Here is an 18,508-nt window from a genome sequence, read left to right as displayed (position 1 = left end):
CCAAACATTGGAAAATTTGAAAATATTTGAACTTTTAGCAGGTAAACTAAAATTGAATATCAATAATATATTGATAAAAAAACGAATAATGAGAGAATTGTACATTTAATATCATGATGCAAGAAATAATAATCGGTAGTTTGGTAGCTAAAAGAATCTCATTTCAAAGCAGCTGAAACAAGCTAAAAAAATAAAAAGGCTTACCTTCTCAATATCAGCAATTGTATCCTGCATCTTGTTCAGCTTATTCGCGTCCTCGGTTGCAGCCGAATCTGTGACATCTAAACTATTGGTTGCTTTTGCCACCGCTTTCGCGTTGAACACCGCCAAATCTGCCTTGATCTGATTTTTCTCCTTGCGCAACTTGTGTATTTCGACTACTACCGCCCGGATGGAGCTATCGCTGGTCTTATCTCCATGGGCCGGCCGGTAACCGTTCTCCCGTTCGAACCGATCTTCATACTGCGTGAGTTTCTTCTTCAGCGTGCTCAATTTACGGTTGATAGTTTTGATACGCTCGTCAAACATGTTATTAGCCTGCGGAATCGGTTTCTGGTTTGTTTGGTGTAGTTCCGAGCTACGATGGTTACCATAATGTTTCATGGTGGCATTCGGGGGAAGACTTCGAATTTCACCGAACGTTCCCATTGTGTTGGCGTGTTCGAAATTATGCTCCGCGAAACGTTGACATACGACCGGTGTGTCGTCCTGAGACGATTGTTCCCACGGTAATTGCTTTCCACGCGGTATTTCGACACCTCCCTTCTCCAGAACGTTGTTGTCATTGTAGTCAGAGAATATTTCCGGTTCGGGACTTTTCTGGGCTTCACATGATTTATCACGTTTACTGTAGGTACGGCGCTCGTGCTTGATTGAATGGTGCGAGTCATGCTTGGAGTAGAAATGCTCGTTCCCGCTCTTATCCTTGCCAGATACATGTTTGATTTGCTTAGTGCGGTTTCGAGGAGAAACAGATTTGCGTCCCGGCGGTGGTCGTGTTTTGGAAAACCTTTCACAATGACGCCGCCGTTCGTGTTCTCCATCCAACTCGCTGTCAGAGTCTTTACGGTTCCTTAGCACATCACGACATGGCGAAAGCCGATGTCTAGAGGAATGGTTGTGATGGCTTAAATGATTGTTGTGAGAATGCTGATAGAGATGCTGTTCGCTAGTTTTGACACATTGGCTCTCGGAAGAATCTTTTCCAGCAGCGCAAAGTGTTTCGCTGCCAATGAAGAATTTTTTCAAATTTTCAGAGCTGTTTTTAAGATTCTTCTCGAAAATTTGTTGGTCCTTCAACAGTTGATGTTCTTCTGCAGTTTCCTCGATAATGTTTTCCTTATCGAGACAAATTTCTATTAACGGCGAAGGTCTCTTGAATTCCTCGTGCGAAGACACACGGCGAATGACCTCCTGACAGTTGGGCAGGTGTTCTTCACTGTTCGATCGGACCAACTTCCGATCCTGACTGATCGAGGAGGTACTATCCTGTCGTTCTTTGCGTTTTCGGCAGTTTTGCCACTCGGATGAATTAATCAGATTGGGCAGATACTGGGATATCAGTTCGCCCCCTGATCCATTGTTGCCGTTTCCGTCCCCATGGCGGGCACTGTTATTGCTTCCTGTGTTGTTGTGTTGTTCCAGGTGATGGTTGTTTGTATGATTAGTCTTGCTGCTGCTGCTGCTACCACTACTGCTACTGTCTCCTGCTTCATGTTCCGTTTGCGTCGAAGATAAGCTGGCTGTCGTTGGGGATAATACCGTTGTGAGACGACTCAGGTCGTCTTCATTCTGTCCCAGTGATGGGCGACGCATGCCGCACTGCAAGGTGAAAAGAAAGATTGACCGCGATTAGTAATGGCGCAATTCCAATTCAATTTTAAAATATATTTATTATTATTCATAGGCTCATTGACAGTCGTGAACACACTATAAAAGCTGCCTAATAACAACTGAAAAGGTAAAACAAAGTAGTCGCAGAAAACGGCCAGAATCGAGCTAGAACCCGCATACGCAAGGCTGCCAGATGGCTGACTAAACGCTGCCAGCTGGAAAAATTCTGGTGACCGACTGCCTCACCGCTGCCAGATATACAACTCAAACGATACAACCGTATCCACCAGGATTTTTCCACATTTAAATCTTTGACATTTTCAGCGAAGGTGAGAAGATGAAAAAGCTCGGCTAACTTAGATACAGGCGACTTTGTTTTGTCAAATTGGATTTGACAACCGTCACTGAATCGAGCCGTCAGGTGGCCATGGCTGCCCAGGAAGCCAAAACGCTATGCGGGAAGTGCTACGAAACAAATACATCTATCCATATTTTCAACTTTGTTAGTTGCTTAAAGTAGGAAAAATATTAAATATGTTTAAACAAAATTATAGAAGTATAGTTATTTCGTTTTGACAGTCCTGTTAATATTGGCGGGTGTAGATCAGAACATACATTCAAATAAATCCACTGCACGATAATATCAAAAACGTATAATAATGTTACCTAAAAGTAGCTATATCATTTTCATAAATCTTGTTCATTATCTTTGTTCATTACAAATTGCAGAACCTCTGTAAGCCGAACATTTTTTTATCAGTTTGCCTATATCCTGTATCATAAAACTGTTAATTGCCGCCACCACACCTAAAAGTCATTTCGTCCCCCTGCCCGAAACACACATTCTTATAAGGTTGTGTAAAATTGTTTGATTGGAAATATGTGTACATTTTTTTAAAGACGAACGTTTCAAACAGCAATATTCCTAATTAGCTACAATGTATGGTTGAGATGAAAACAATGCAATTCGTTTCGATTATAGTCGCGTGCGCTTAAAATAGATTGTCTAACGATTGTGCATATGTGGATTGTTTTGAATCGAAGTCCGTAAAATTACTATAGTTATCGTAAGCCTCACGTTACTTCCACTCGGCGGAATCGTGTGTACGTAACGCGGTGTGTCTTGTCATACATAACACGTGTCATATTTTTTACGTTCTGATCATCTTGTGTTAATCGAAGAGTTTTTTCCTCTTAGGTTAGGGAAAAGCAATCTTTTGCTTATCATGCTCCTATCATTGTGGATTGAATGTTGTAGTTCTTTCAAATATCTGTCACGAAAAGTAATTTTTCTAGAAGGTCTACAAAATTCCTTTTCATGGTGTCAATGAACTTCTCGTGCGGGTAAAATTTTTAATGAAGATAGACCGACGCTCAAATTTCAGCGATCAAGAACAGTACTCCATGGCTCACTGCTTGGGTTCTAGAATAATTAAAGTAATATTTAAAGAAGCCTAAGGTAATTTTTGAAGCGTTTTCCACCATCCATTTGCATACCATGTCATTTTTATTACTATTCCACAGAAGGAAATTCAAAAATGCTATAATAAAGAAAAGGAAACACGTCTCGATACAGATCCATTTGTCTTCTCAAAAAATCTTACTTCACGATCAAAATGATTTTTATCATTGGCAACATTGTCTCTCCAAATAAAATTTTATCATTATCGAAATTTTTCGTTACATGCTTATTTTTTCTCATTCGAAACTCTAAACCTTCCGAATCAGCTGAAAACAAAGAACCATTAATGCGAGGGTGAATAATTAAAAGTGAAGAGACCAATTATACAGTATTTCAATTTTATTATCCCACTATTAAACGGATCAAGATCATTTCGCCGAAAGCCGTTTCGCCGAAAGCCATTTCACCGAAAAGACGTATTTTCGCGATTTCGCCGTATGGGTCACTTTCGGTGAAATGGCATTCGGCAAAATGGTTTTCGGCGAATTAGCCCGTTCCCCTATAAACTGTTTATACTATTTATGTGACACAGGCCAGGAATCATTCAAGAGGGGAGGTTCAAGGGAGGGGTCAAAAGGGGGGGATGGGGATTCAAGGGAGGGAGGGGGGTTCAAAAGGTGGAGAAGGTGCATAAATTTGAAATAAAAGTCAAGTTATTTGCACTCTTATATAAAAAGTACTCTATTGCTCATGGAACTTACTGTTGAAAAATCTTCCATAGAAAGGCTAAAACCTCAAACCCCCCCCCCCCCCCCTTTCCCACTGCACACGGGACTGATGTGACATATTGTGTTTGTGTTTATGTAACATATTGATTCACTAATTATCATACTGTTTTTTTCATTCATTGACAGAGGCAATTCACATCATACAAGGCTAAGCATAACGTTTTAGTTCTCAAATGCCAAAACAACCCGTTTCGTCTTTGACTCATTAGTACATTGGCAGTTTATGTTAAATTGATAACACCATCTAACGATTCAACGATACCAGTTCAACTTAAACTGATGAGTCGAAGACGAAACTTAATATTTGAAAATGCAGTATCAAAGTCCCTGAATAACCAAATCAAAAAACACAAAAAAGTTTGAGAAAATTAATGAATCCTTTATTGGAATCAATGGAACGATCAACATAATTTAATGTTTGAAAATGATTTCATGCAAATGTTGACCACGGCTCCGCTTTAGATGGCTCGTGCGCAAGGTCCAATTTTGACACACTCTCTCCAACATATCGGCCGGTATCCACGAATAATTCCACCGACCCATAATTCACACCAAACAGTGACTTTTTTGGGATGCATTGGTAGCTCTTGCAATGCTTCTGGATGATCATCACTACAGATGCGGAAATTTTGCTTGTTGACGTATCCATTCAACCAGCTGAACACTTCGTCGCTGAACACAATATTTCGATAAAAAAGTTGATCTTCCTCCAACTTTGCGAAAGCCCATTCATGATAAAATTATAGATCAAACGACAATTCATGATTAATTTATAGACCAAACTGAAAAAGTTTGAAAATGCCACAAAACACGATTCACGCGTGATCTGTTAAAAACAGTGATGCCAAAAAGAAACCAGCAAAAAAGTAACCCTTTATATTTATGTTCCAATATCATTCCGATCATTGCTGGCGGAAATCGTAGAAAAACTTTGAATATAAATTCAGGATACAAAACTCATTAAAATTATCATGTTTGAAAACTTCGTTCAATTTCTTCATAGGCATGACATCATAGCCTTAATTGACTTTCAGGAAAAAATTGCTATACACATCCAGCATATTTTCATACATGAGATGTAAAAAAAAGACCAAAGAGAACACGACATTTTAATGTACATACTGATCACCATTAAGGCGTAGTAGAGATTCAGTTTCATCTAGCCTTGGCTCTCGGATATGCCCCAAAAAATCGTTTTGGTTATACGTTGACTTGAACATTTATGATTTGGCAAGCGATTTGAAGTGACCTACGAAAAAATTATATACGTTTTCTTTCCAAATAACTGTATAAAGTAGAATAACTGTATAAAGTTTAAAGGCCCAGTAAAATTTGTCAAAAATGTATTAGCAATTGTTAGGCGAAAGTTGAAAAAATTGGATAAGAGAACATATGCGTGTCAAATCAAGCTTCATTTATAAGAATTCAAATATGTCTTTCGATGTAAATATTGTCTCACAATTGCTCTTATTGCTGTAGTAATTCCGCAAATTTGGTTCTTTCGTACGTCAACGAATATTAGAATTTCTTCCAGAGGCGTACCTAGGACAGAGAATGGTATGCTACAAAAAGTAGTCAGGTTTTGAACGCCTACAGCTCGGCTGACAGTAAAAAGATTTTCGATATCAGTGAACCTACTGCCGTGAAATATTTATACATATAGGAAAATCTATACATTCTTAAGAAAATGAATGAAACGCTTTGCATTTCCTACAGCATATTTAAACATCACCGTTGCACGCAGCCAGTAATAATATTGAACCATCAGCACTGAATGCTGGATGATTCTTATCAGCACCTCTTTTCACCAGCACCAACAAACTGAACGGCCACCCGAATTGTACAAAAATATTCTCGAATGCATATTTGCTCCATATTGCTCCTCGAATACTCGAAACGAAAATAAAAACAGTGATGTGGACAATAATTATGTAGTCCTACGTCAACAGTTTGCACAAGACCATGAGTTTTTTTCTGCTGGAATAGATGATTCCTAACCATTTGGTGCACAAAAAATTGATAATCAAGTAGAATGAAATTTGTGTCTGCGTAGCGTGTTAGACTTAAAGTAAGGCATACATATAATTTGTCGACATAGCTAATATTCAAAACGTTTTCACTTTAAATAATACAAGTCAAAGTGCTTGTTTCCATTTCGCTCGTGTTGTGTTTGCGTTAATTTCGCGTAAGATAATTAACCCATTTATCATTCAAACGTCTCCTCTCTTATCGGGCTACTGTCGAATATACTGATAGCTTCTTTCAATAATCAATGTGGTAAACAACTCTTCCTACTATACCTACTGGCCTAGCAAAACCAAATTGAAATTAAATTTCAGAAGTTTTGCGGGTAGCAAATCAATACTAGGCCTCCGGATTAGGAATGCGATTGAAAAAGGATGCACCACTTCACTTGATGCTAAAATTTCGTAGCATTATACCAAGTTGAATTTGACTCGTGACTGATCGATTCATTCATCGGACTGTTCGCATACCATCGGCTGTTGGTTCCAGAACACAATTATCATTCGTAACTGTGCATGTGAACTACTTCCAGGCATGGAACAATTTGAAAGATAATTGGAGCCGCCCAACTTTCTAATTATTGTACTCATTTATTATAAAAAGTAGATGGCGATGATAAGTCTGTTGGAGATAGTTCGTGTCTGCACCAAATGAAAAGTTTTTTCGTTTTTCATATTGTTTTTTTCTACTTTGCATTGCAAGACAGTGTTAATGTCAGCAATTTGTTCCAAAATAACTAATAATTGTTGGATAAAGGAACTAAAAATAAAAACTAAGTGGCGATTTGCTGGTCTCAAATAGACAGTAATTAGTTAGAAAAGAAAAGATTATGCACATTTTGCACAAAACGTATAAGGTATCGTAATCGATATAGAAACAACCTCGAATTAAAAACAATCAATCCTGGATGAGTCTAACTGAGCGCGGATTTTTCATCACCAGGGATTATGCGCGCATTCATGAAATATAATTATTAATATGAAAAACAATTCTCTTTTCCATAAATGAAACAGTCACCAAATATCAAAGCTTAAAAACTCTCGCAAAATGTTCGGTACATTGAACAGTGCAAGTAGAATAAATAAAAGTTTAATCTTCTTGTTATTCACCTGATTCGGCGACGTACCCTTTTGTTCCGAGGATTATTTAGTCATCATAAACCATAAATATGATTTTAAAAATAAAATTGTGCCACGGTGCTCCTTTTATTCCATTACAAACACGCCATCCAGAAAATGCGTCGAACAAACTGTCAACTCACTTACTGATGCAGCACAAACTATTCCGTAAACAGAAAGGGAAACGTTTGTCACCAGATTTTTACCGCTCTGTCCTACGGAAGCGTTTATTCTATTCGTAGCATGTTTGTTTATAATTCTTTATTTCACGTTGCGTGCTACACATTGTCAAAATGTGCCACATCCTGACCAAGCTCGGTAAATATTTGAACGTTTACAGCACAACCACGAACCGGATAACAGGTTTCAGCTGTAGATACGGATTTACGCTTCGACTTTCAATCGACGAATTTTGATAGAATCGGTTACTATGCTTCGGTTGTAAGAAGCAATAACGTACAAAAAATAGTTCAAAAATTGGGCAATACTGCTGTTATAACTCGAAGCGGATGTACCTAACGTTTGCTTTAAAAACAATTGACAAAACTTATCGATTTTTCATGGGTTTACCTTCACCCGAACTGACGAGACTACCCATGCAGAATCAATCATAGTAACCCATGAATCAGCAGAAAAATTATGACAGCTCTATCGGTCGAACTGTAACCGTGATGGCAAAAACACTGAAGCAATTACGTTCAGAAGTGTGCGGGTTTATAAAAAGGGGCTGCCTTCGAAAACGGATATCGAACGGCATTTTGTGGACACCGAATACGCCCGTTCCGGCATCTACAACATCTTGGCACTATTAGGCAATTTGAACATCGAAAGAAAGCCCGGTTCCGGACGACCGCCGACCCTGAGTGATAAAAAGCTCCGAAGGAAGCTGAAGAGAAAAACCGATCTGGGGTCAGCCTACTACTCGAAGCGATCGTTGATGGGGATGGAGCGGATGAATATCGATGTGATACCCAAGTCGGCGAACCCATCTAATGTCCCCCAGCTGCGTCCCATCGAAAATTTCTGGGACAACCCGAAGCGTAAGATCTACTCCAACAAATTTTGTCGCGAAAACTGAGGAGAACTTGATAAATAAAACGAAGAAAGAACTCAAAAACATGCCTACACGCATCGCAATCTAAGAATTAGCTGCGAGGTCAGGGAAACAGAATGAACAAATTCAACAGAAAGAATGTTTTTTCGCCAAGATTCTGCATGGCTTTGTCGTTTTGCTCTGTTGGCATTAAACTTCAAAAAGTCACATTCCGTCAAAATGATAGCGTCATCGTTGTTTACCTAAACATCATTACGACTATAGATCGCGTTTTATGCATTCATTTTTTTTATTTATCAAACTGAAAAGCAGTTGAAGCTCGTAGGATTCTAGTAGAAACTTGTGATACAGAAAACATATAATTTCAATGAGCAGCTTGATGAACACTTTCAAATGTCACCGCGATCGTCACTATATTAGATGCTGCATCCCAATCACGCAATTTTTTTTCTTGGGTTTGTGTTGCCGATTTAATTCTCTAAAATCCGATTGGATTCAAATGTGATTCAAGCAACATGAGAAAAAAATGATAATTGTGGAAATCATGTGAGAAGTGAAAAATTTCTTCAACAGGCTAGAAAACTGTGTTATAGTTCCAGAACGAAGTGAAACGTTTGGTAAGATTGAGCCGAACAGTCAAGTGGGTGATAGTATTGAGCTCTTTATTTCAAACATAAATCTTATATATAATGTAACAAAGTTTTAGAAAAAGTTTGCTCTAGTATGTTTATTTTCCATACTTACTTTTTGTACTTTTGGTAGGGCGAACAAGTTCGAAGACGAGTAATAGCAGTCCGATGACCCAACTCAACTGCAACGAAAATTTTCACAGACACTGGATTGTAAGAATAAAGCGTAGTAAGCTTAGGCTTCGGTAGTAAATTCGTGAAAAACTAAGCATTCACTACCGAAATTCAAACCTACTACGTTTTACCTTTATCTATAAATATAAAACACAGGTAAAGAATTCGTTCGAAATTTAAAAAAAATCCGAGGCCCGGTGGGCTGAGTGTCATATACCAATCGATTCAGCTCGACGAATTCAGCAAATGTGCATATGTATGTTGTCAACAAAGAGGTCGAAATCTCAAAGATGACTGGACCGATATTGATCAAACTAGTCACAAATTAAAGGTCTCCCCGTCACTCTGAACGCTATCGAATGGTTTTGAGATAGGATGTTTACTTTTGGAGATATACGAAGTTTTACGTAAAAATATGAAGTTTTATGTAAAATTGTTTCTGACAATATCTGTCAGCATTGACCTTGAAAACATAATATGTTTTTAGACTTAGACTCCGCCGCACGGTAATAGCTATCCAAAAATCTAAAGATTGTGAAAATCCGTCCATTTTTAACGGAGACATCGATAGTTTTGTGTAATCGATTTGTCGCATTATTCCAGTAGTAGGAGTTTTACGAGCTTTATGATAAGGCGATGTTTCGGAGCAAAGTTAATCACGATTTTCAATACTGTTTTATGCAATTGTTTCTTAGCACATAAGAGACTATGCACAGCACCCTTTTCATGATGTTTCGATTTTAGCACAGTTCGTTTTTGGCAACAAAAATGGCAGTATATTCAAATTCAAAACAATTTCATATTTATATTGATTTAAACTAAGTTCAAACATTTTGCTGGAAGAACACAACTACCATTTGAAGAAGTTCGTCCAGATAAGCAAATTAGTGTGTGAAAAAAATATCATCACATATTCTCGAAGATGGCTTAACTGATTTCTACAAACTTAGACTTATATGAACAATCCTATGCTTCCATATAAGGTTTCTGAATTTCATTTGGATCCGACTTCTGGTTCCGGAACTACAGATTTATATTTGTAATGAAATCAAGAAAACGTCACTCATTTTGCTAGTAGATAGCTGAACCGATTTCGTTCATCTAATATTCAAATGAAAGATTTTAAGGGGGGTAGGGTCCAAATGATGAAAAATATCATCGTTTTTGAGAATTTTTTTCAGAGTTATCGTGCAATAACAGCATCATTCGAACAACATTTTGTAATTTTTTTGTGGAACAATATTGAGAAATAAGTCGATGAAGAGGTATTTTTGAGAACGCTTCTTAAAAATCATGATTGGCGGTGTCCACTGTATCTCAGCGCAGACTGATAAGAAGTCAACAAATCAAAGCAGCATAGATAGAGTAGAAGTTTTTCTAGACCCCAACGTTTCTGTTTGACTTTTTTTAATTTTTTTATTTTTAGTGGTTGTTCAAAGTGAAAACTAGGATTTTTCACGAAAAAATTCGCCATTTTGTAGCTGTAAAACCTCCCCAAAGTAACAAACAAGGAAAAGGAAAACGTTGGGGTCTGGTTTTTTATATGTAGAAAGTGTGTGCAAAATTTGAGAATTCAAAACCTGCTTTCGAGAAAAACGCGTTCAAAGTTTTTTGTCTATAAAATCAATGGAAACAATTTATTACTCAAGGGAGCCCATAGGGTCTAACATTTTCACAAAATCATATTTTTTCTTTTGTATTCTTTTATAATGAAACATTTCAAGAATGTTTTGTCAAGTTTTTAAGTCGATCGAAGCAGAAATCTTGGACCTGTGTGCCGAGCTCTTATCTCTTCGCAGTATGAGATAAGCAAAGATAAAGGCCCATAACTTACCGAGTTTTTCTCCGATGGGGTTGAAAATTTCACAGAAGATTCTTGAAATGTTTTATTATGAGAAAATACAAAGAAAATAATAAATGATTTTTCTAAAGTGTTAGACCCTACCCCCCCTTAAGGTTCCATAAAAACTGATTGTTTTTTAATCAAATTCAACTTCCGGTTCAGGAGATACAGGGTGATTAGTGTAAAAATAAAAGAATGCCAAAAACGAATTAAATAAACAAAAATTCAAATTAAAATAAACTCATGGTCCCATACAAAATTGGTGAGTTTTATCCGATTTCGACTTCCAATTTTGAAATTACAAGGTGATGAGTTTCAAAAATTCAAATCTTCATTTGGTTATGCTGGTCTCTGAATTCCTTTTCCGGAAGGAGCATAAATAATTATGAAAACTTTAAAGAGAAACTCACTTCTACATCTCATAGAATGCTTGATGGATTGTCACACGTTTAGATTGAAAAAAAAATAATTTTAAGGTTTCATACGATTTCTATCTTCGATTCGTCCTAAAGTTCCAAAATGTTAATTACAATTCATTTAAAACGACGGTCATTAAAATAATTTCATGATAACTAAACATAACGAAGAATCTTCACGCGAACAACACATGCTAATTGATAAAAAAGGTATAATCTCACTGCTAGGTTGATTAAGCACGTTTTATTCTTACGTCCCACAGAGTGTGACCTGGAAAAGTTATCCTAAAAAACAACAACGTGTCGGTTCATATCACTAAAGTCATTGAATAAACTAAACCCGTCGTACTCTTCCGATCTCGCACCGTCCGACTTTTATCGTTTTGCATCGATAGAACTAGCAAAGCTGCGTTTCGCTTGTTTACTTTAATCTGATCATCTAAACTGTTGACAATCGCCTCTCGGGTTAGAAAAACTTCAGTCACGTGTCACATTCATAAATTCATGAAACTTTTACGGCGTCCTACACTCAAAGCACATTAAATCTTTTTTTTACACGCAATCCGTAGACCGAATTGCACCGCATTTCCACTTCCATCATATCAACCACGATGTATGTTTATCCATATACGAGCACTTAAAGATCCCCATCGGCATGCAATGCTTTGCTTAATTATCGATATAATTTTGCCATTAATTACATAACACATTGTTCTATACAATGTTGTAAGGAATCATTGCGTCAAGAAGTCATCCAAAATTACAGCTAAACATAAAAAATAAATCAATTTTTTTTATCAGTGTTCAGTATAAATAAGAAAATAATCAGTATACATATAAGAAAATAATACGCAAAAACAAAACATAACAACGAGTTGAGCAAACGTCAAATGTTCCTTTAATACGAAACTTTCTTTTAGGATATTTGCGTATATTTCGCGAATGGACACGAATCATATTTACATCAGAAAAACGTTTTGTTGAGCATATGAGATAATACCATATTATGAAAGGATAGAAAGTATATTTGAATCTAGGATGAACATTGATATAAATTATAAAACATAATTAATGTACATAGTTTTACAATTGGAACATAATATTACGTGAGGATATTTTACGGAACAATATTGACAACACAAATACTAGTTCAATTATCTGTTCAATGAACGATTATAATTGAAATAGTTACAGCTGCAATCTGCCGCTCGTGGCTTTCACATGCGAGCATTCAAATGACTTACCCTGACTTGCCAATGTCGTAGCTGAGAAGTATAAATGAACCGGTGAATTAGATCTACCGAATCGTTCTTATGTTCACCGGATTGTACACATAACATACTGAAAGATTTCTGCTAACGAAAGTTGTTCGTCAAATCATACAATCAAAGTTTTTTTTCTGACTATCAATCTGACTTGTTTTCAAGTCGAATGCCAAGTCCTAGTTCACTTTTTTGTAGTTATTTTCTGCTCCCTGCAAAATCTTCAGGCAAAATATCCGTCCATTCGCTTGTCGGCGCCGGTCGAAATTTCCGTGCTCAATTCCACGTCTTTATCACGCGAGAACTATTTAAGGAATGAGACTAAAATTCAACCCCCTGTAACGTATTATTACGATTACACTATAGTCCTATAGTGATTACGCACACATACACATATGTAACTTTCAAGTGGCAAGCCTCTGAGATTGCTGTTGTTGTGGGTATGATACTGCATTTATTCGTTCCAATCTTTGCTTGGACACACTGGTTCACTGCTGGTGATGCACGGTAAGGAATCAACCCCACCCAGTCACTTTTCACGCTATTGTGAGAGACTTGGCGATGTTCCGTTTCAATTTATAACATCTTGTTGTTTATTTCAATACTACCGGCGGCTATGTGTGGGTGATTGTTGACCGAAGTCTTACTGTCATTGTCTTGTTTATCATTTCAACGCTATCTTATCGTAAAAAATAGTAAAAAAAATAGCCATAATCAGTTGTTTGGTTACCGCCCAATAAGATGAGCACTTTTATCGATATTCCACATTCTATTTTAGGCAACGCCAAATCTAGTGACGTCTACATCAAAGATTGAACGGTTAGGTGTTTATTACTAAATTAATTTCGCCAGGATCAATTGACAATAATTTACGGAACATTCCACTTATGCGATAACAGTTATTTGCCCAAACTAGGTAACAATTCACTATTGATCGTTTGAAATAAAATTTCAATTTGATGAAGTATTATTTTATATTTTCTTCATGAAAAGTCTCGTTAAATAGGATAACAGAACCCAAATTCATCGGCCAATCTGTTTGGAACTCTGTTCCTGGATAAATCTGTACTTTTTATAACAGATAGTAAAAGTCAGCCCGTAAAAAGGAAACTCGAATACAATGAATGATATTTTCAAATACTTCGAATCGAAAATGCCTGTTGAGAACGAAGGAAAATTGTTGACACTGCAATTCATCGATCGTAACATTTGACACGAATACTAACTTGGATCAGCTTTTCCTCGAAACCACGTTTTGCCTATAGTAAGAAGAGAAAGGTAATAGAATTACTGGAAACCCGAATTTTGAACGTAGCCTCGGAGACCAATAATGTTATATGCCATTCGACTCAGATCGACGAGATCGGAAAATCTCTGTGTTTGTATTTTCTCGAAGATGGTTGAACAGATTTAAACAAGCTTAGGCTCGTTTGAAAGCAACTATTGGGCCATTAATCAACTTCGAAGATCAAATGGTTCCGGAGATATGATGGTATAAGTGACGTAACCGACAAAATGCGTTGTTTTTTTTATCGCTCAATTTTCTCAGATATGGGTGAACCGATTTCAACAAACTTAGTCATAACTATTAAGTTATTGAATGAGTTTGAAGATCAAGCCCGTTAGTTTTGGCAACGAAGATATGATGGTACAAATGACGTAACCGACAAAAAGCGCTTTTTACCGCTAAATTTTCTCGAAGATGGCTAAACCGATTACAAACCGATTAAACGTCAAAACTCACCACCACTCAATTTTCCCGAATATGAATTAATTGATATGATTAATGTTAGGAATCATTCTAGACAAAAATTGGGCTGTAGTGACGTAATCGTCAATTTTTTTTCCTATCAGCATAATTATTTCACATAGTAACCTATGATTACGTTCAAATGTATTATTGCCGATTCGCTTGGTTTGAGAAATGTTGCCGAGTATGTGACATAAATGCTGAAACATGCTTTTGTGAACTACTTGAATCAATCTGAATAAATTGGAGTAAAAAATGAGCACAAATTAGTGTCAGAAATTATCTAAATAAATCTATATAAATAATTTTTAGAGGCTGTTTCCATGAAAGAGAAATGCATTATCACAATAGTAGGCTGATTAAGAATAGGTTTTTTGAACTGATTGTCAATCGAACTTTAATGTCGTTTTCGCTTGATGCCAAACCTAACCCAGTTTCCACTCTAACTGCTGTCAAACCGTTTGTTTGAAACCAGTTTCGAACCTAGTTTCAACGCTGTTGAACTGAAAATCGAGTCAGTTTCGAACCTGGTTTTAATATTAGGTTTGCTTAAACCCTCGTTGCTAAGGGCGAAATCAACACAGTTTCGTGAAAAGTGTTTGTTTGATGAAACTACCCTGGGTCAGTTTCAGTTTTCTCAAGCGAAAACGACATAAAACTAGTACACTTATCTACATGAACCGAACGACATTTTATCCTTTAGATGTCTCTCTATGGCTCGTACTACAATCAAAAATATTCATTGTTATTTAAAAAAGTTATAAACAATGAAAAGTGCAAAAAAGCTTTTAAAATTTGAAACAGTCCGCCATTTTGTTTTTTTCTCGGTGTAAATATTTCGTTGTAAAACCGACCAGAGCAAATTTGATACAGAGCGTAGTACTGTTTTGCTTTTAGTAGATTCGTTTTCAACAAATGTTTACACCCACCAACAATTCAAACGAGTTTGAGCAACAGTTTAAGTAGTTTTACACATGCACTTTTATCTGTAAAAAGTTTGTTTTCAAATATTTTTTAAACAATAAATGGAGTGGGTCGTGGATCAACCATCTCCGAACAAATTATGTGGTGAAAAAAATACGTGTTGTCGATTGCGTCACTTATACAATACGAATTCAATCCACGGCCCAATAATAGCTTTCAAACGAGCCTAAGTTTGTTAAAATCCGTTCAGCCATTTCCAAAATAAATGGTGCTGAAAGTAAAACATGGTTTTTGTCGTTTGTGTCACTTATGCTCCAAAACCAGAAAAGGCAGCCAAATGATCCTCGAATTTGTTTCATAACCCAATAGGCTTGTAGAAATCGGTTCAGCCATCTTCGAAACAACTATGCGAAAAAAAGCGTTTTGTCGGTTGCGTCACTTATACCAATTTATCTCCGGAACCAGAAGTGATAGCCACTTGATATCCGAACTTGATTCACATCCGAATAATAGCTTTCAAACAAGAGAGAACTCGGCTTATGTGCAGTATCATGCACTAGTTCAGCACTATTTCATCTGTTGAGATTTGGACCGTGTTCTACACATGTTCCAGAGTAGCGTAGTTGTAAGAACTTCTCCTCGGAAATGGTAAGGGCGAAGGTTCGGGTCCTTCCTCTTCGCGATACTTTTTCGTAAAATTTTCATTTTTCACTGTTTCATACATTTTCAACTTTCTCTCTGTCTGTAGCTCATTAGTGATGTGTATAAGATTACAACATTTTTTTAAGATATGCATAATATACGCATTATTTCTAGCAATTTGGAAAACAACGCGATCGGATCTATCGTGGAATTTCTATCGCCTTGAGCATTTCTATTAGAAAAAAATTTAAATTATCAGATTATCCAGCAGGTGAAAAATCTTACGACAAACAAACAGGTAATCTTCTGAAGTGGCTAAAATCATACTGGTCGAATCGCAAAAAAACTGTTCGCTTTCAAAATAAATGATCTCAACCAAATTATGTCATTTCTAGTAATCCGCAAGGTTCCCATTAAGGTCCTTATCTTTATATATTGTTTTTTAAGGACATTTCCTGCTCATCCAAACATGCTAAAAAACTAATTTATGCAAACATATGTAAGAATAAGCACAAAACGCAATTTTATTTTATTTTATCTGGATCAGAGATAGTCCGGAGGACTTAGTTTCTCTAAATGATACAATTTACTCGAGAAAGATGTACGGACTCAAATGGCAATAAATCACAAGAAAATATTCGGCAAAATTCACCCGTCTAACCGATCATGGGATGTTCCCGAAGGGCCTACTGATGACCCAATACTTTTCAATCAGGTGAATTTGCGGTGCGTTCGGGAGATTGAAGTCCTTCGGCACAAAGTTGACCTCATTAGCTTTGTAACACTCCAAAGCATATTTCGTGTAATGGCAAGAAGCTAAATCCAGCCAGCAAAGCGTTGGACGAATCCATCATCGCAGTCTTTATTCTTATCCTCCTTCACGTACTCTTCATGCTATGTGTCGTTTATTTAACAGATGCTCTCAGGACTTGGATTTTCATTTCTCTTAAAATTTGACAAAACGATTATTCTGATTCCTTATCTATTCAGGTAAATTAATGTTCACATTGATAAAGTAATGTTTTGAGTTTAAATAATTAAGTTATAAGTCTTCGGATATTGTTAATCTAAATGAACGATAAGGAGATTTTATGCCTGTTGGAGAAAGAGATTAGACAATTTCAGTTCCAATTGGGGTTTCCCTGCATGCATGACAACACTGGACGGCAACGAATGTCAGGAGATCACTAGAGGATTTCAACGTGCGCTGTCTGCTAAATATTGGAAGCTAACAAACTTAAACTAGAAGGCAGGAACGGACTAATTTGAACCGAATCATAGGATTTGCTAGAATATCCTTTATCTGTTACCGGTACACGTAGTCGTCAAGATAAATTGCTACAAACACCCTCCGCAGTTGCCGACTGTTCTCATAAAGATTATAGCTCTTATATTACTCATGTGATCCATACGAGCTTGATACCTAGCGCATTCGTCCGAAATGAACTACATGTGATTATCATATTAACACGTACTACTATCATCTTGACGTAAGGAATGAACACAATGTAATCAGCGGCGACAGACTGACTCAAACTGAACCAAACTGACTCATTCCGATCATTACCACTGGGAGGCGCCGACGACGCTCTGAATTCTACAAACGCTTATCTGCGCGTGGCGTCGGAAGACGCTCTCCAGAAATCTGCAATCCAGTTGCGCATGATAATGAAATAATCCAAGCAACCCACAATAATAAAAAATAATTAAAAAAACTATTTGATGTTCGAGAGATGTTTACTCTCTCGTAGATTGTACTAGTACTTTTGACGCCAACAATCGAAATCAGAACTCAACCAGCAACGATTCTTAGCGATAAGACTGCTTTCAATGTTTTAATCATATCAAAAACACTTGCAATTTGAAATCGGGGGTAGGATAATCACAAATGTCAAGGTGCGTGCAATGATGCAGGTTAATCATTTGAATTGCTGTCCATTTTTAGGTCATCTATGTAGTTGTTCAATAGCAGCGCATCAAACCTGTTAAAATAGTAAGAATAATGTTGCCGCAGAGATGATTTACTTCGAAAGCATAAGTTCCAGATGAATTACAATAATTTCTGTTTTTAAATAAATATAAATATTCCAGAACACAAACTACTTCATTACCGAACTCTTCGTTACTTTAAACTAGCGTCATGTTTCCTACCGGTTGCTACCGTTGGGATGATCTGCCTATGTCTGACAAGATCTGACCTAATCTGATACTAACCGCATTTACCGGTGACAAGTATTTCTCAGTCTATCTGACAAAGGCTTATTTGTGTAGACAAGCCGGTAATGACTGTAATTGTGTTGAGAAATGTTGTCGGAAAATAGACAGTAGACAGTTGAGTGTCGGAGGGTGAACACGAAATTATTGCAACACAGTTTTACACTATAACATCTAATAAATCAGAACTCAAAACTTGCGGAGCAGTATGAGACATGAAATAAGCTCAGTTTACATAGATTAGATCAAGTATTGGATGTTTTTCGGTAAATGGTTCGACACTTTCGTTTCATGCTATCCATTGGTCCGCTATCTTTTTTCATTTTGACGTTGGACTTCTTTCTTTACTATACTGGCGTGGGTGTTACGTTGTAGATTTCACACAAGTTCGATTATTTTTTATAATTCTAATCGAAAGAACAATGCTTTAAGAT

General features: G+C 36.9%; 1 protein-coding gene across 3 annotated transcripts in view; it reads right to left on the bottom strand.

Moving 5' to 3' along the window:
• LOC131433718 (protein FAM13A) overlaps positions 1-18,508 on the bottom strand; it is a 97,897-nt gene that overhangs the window by 16,407 nt on the left and 62,982 nt on the right. For 2 of the 3 annotated variants that reach the window (XM_058600278.1, XM_058600275.1), the window contains exon 3: positions 205-1,821. In XM_058600278.1, coding sequence (XP_058456261.1) covers positions 205-1,815 — 1,611 coding nt within the window. In that variant the 5' untranslated portion in view covers positions 1,816-1,821. Of the gene's footprint in view, positions 1-204; positions 1,822-12,526; positions 13,071-18,508 lie in introns of those variants that run through there. The other variant, XM_058600274.1, reaches the window with a different exon arrangement.

Source organism: Malaya genurostris, chromosome 3 (assembly GCF_030247185.1).
Source record: "Malaya genurostris strain Urasoe2022 chromosome 3, Malgen_1.1, whole genome shotgun sequence".
Classification (NCBI taxonomy): Eukaryota; Metazoa; Arthropoda; class Insecta; order Diptera; family Culicidae; genus Malaya; species Malaya genurostris.
This window is presented reverse-complemented; position numbering and strand designations above follow the sequence as displayed.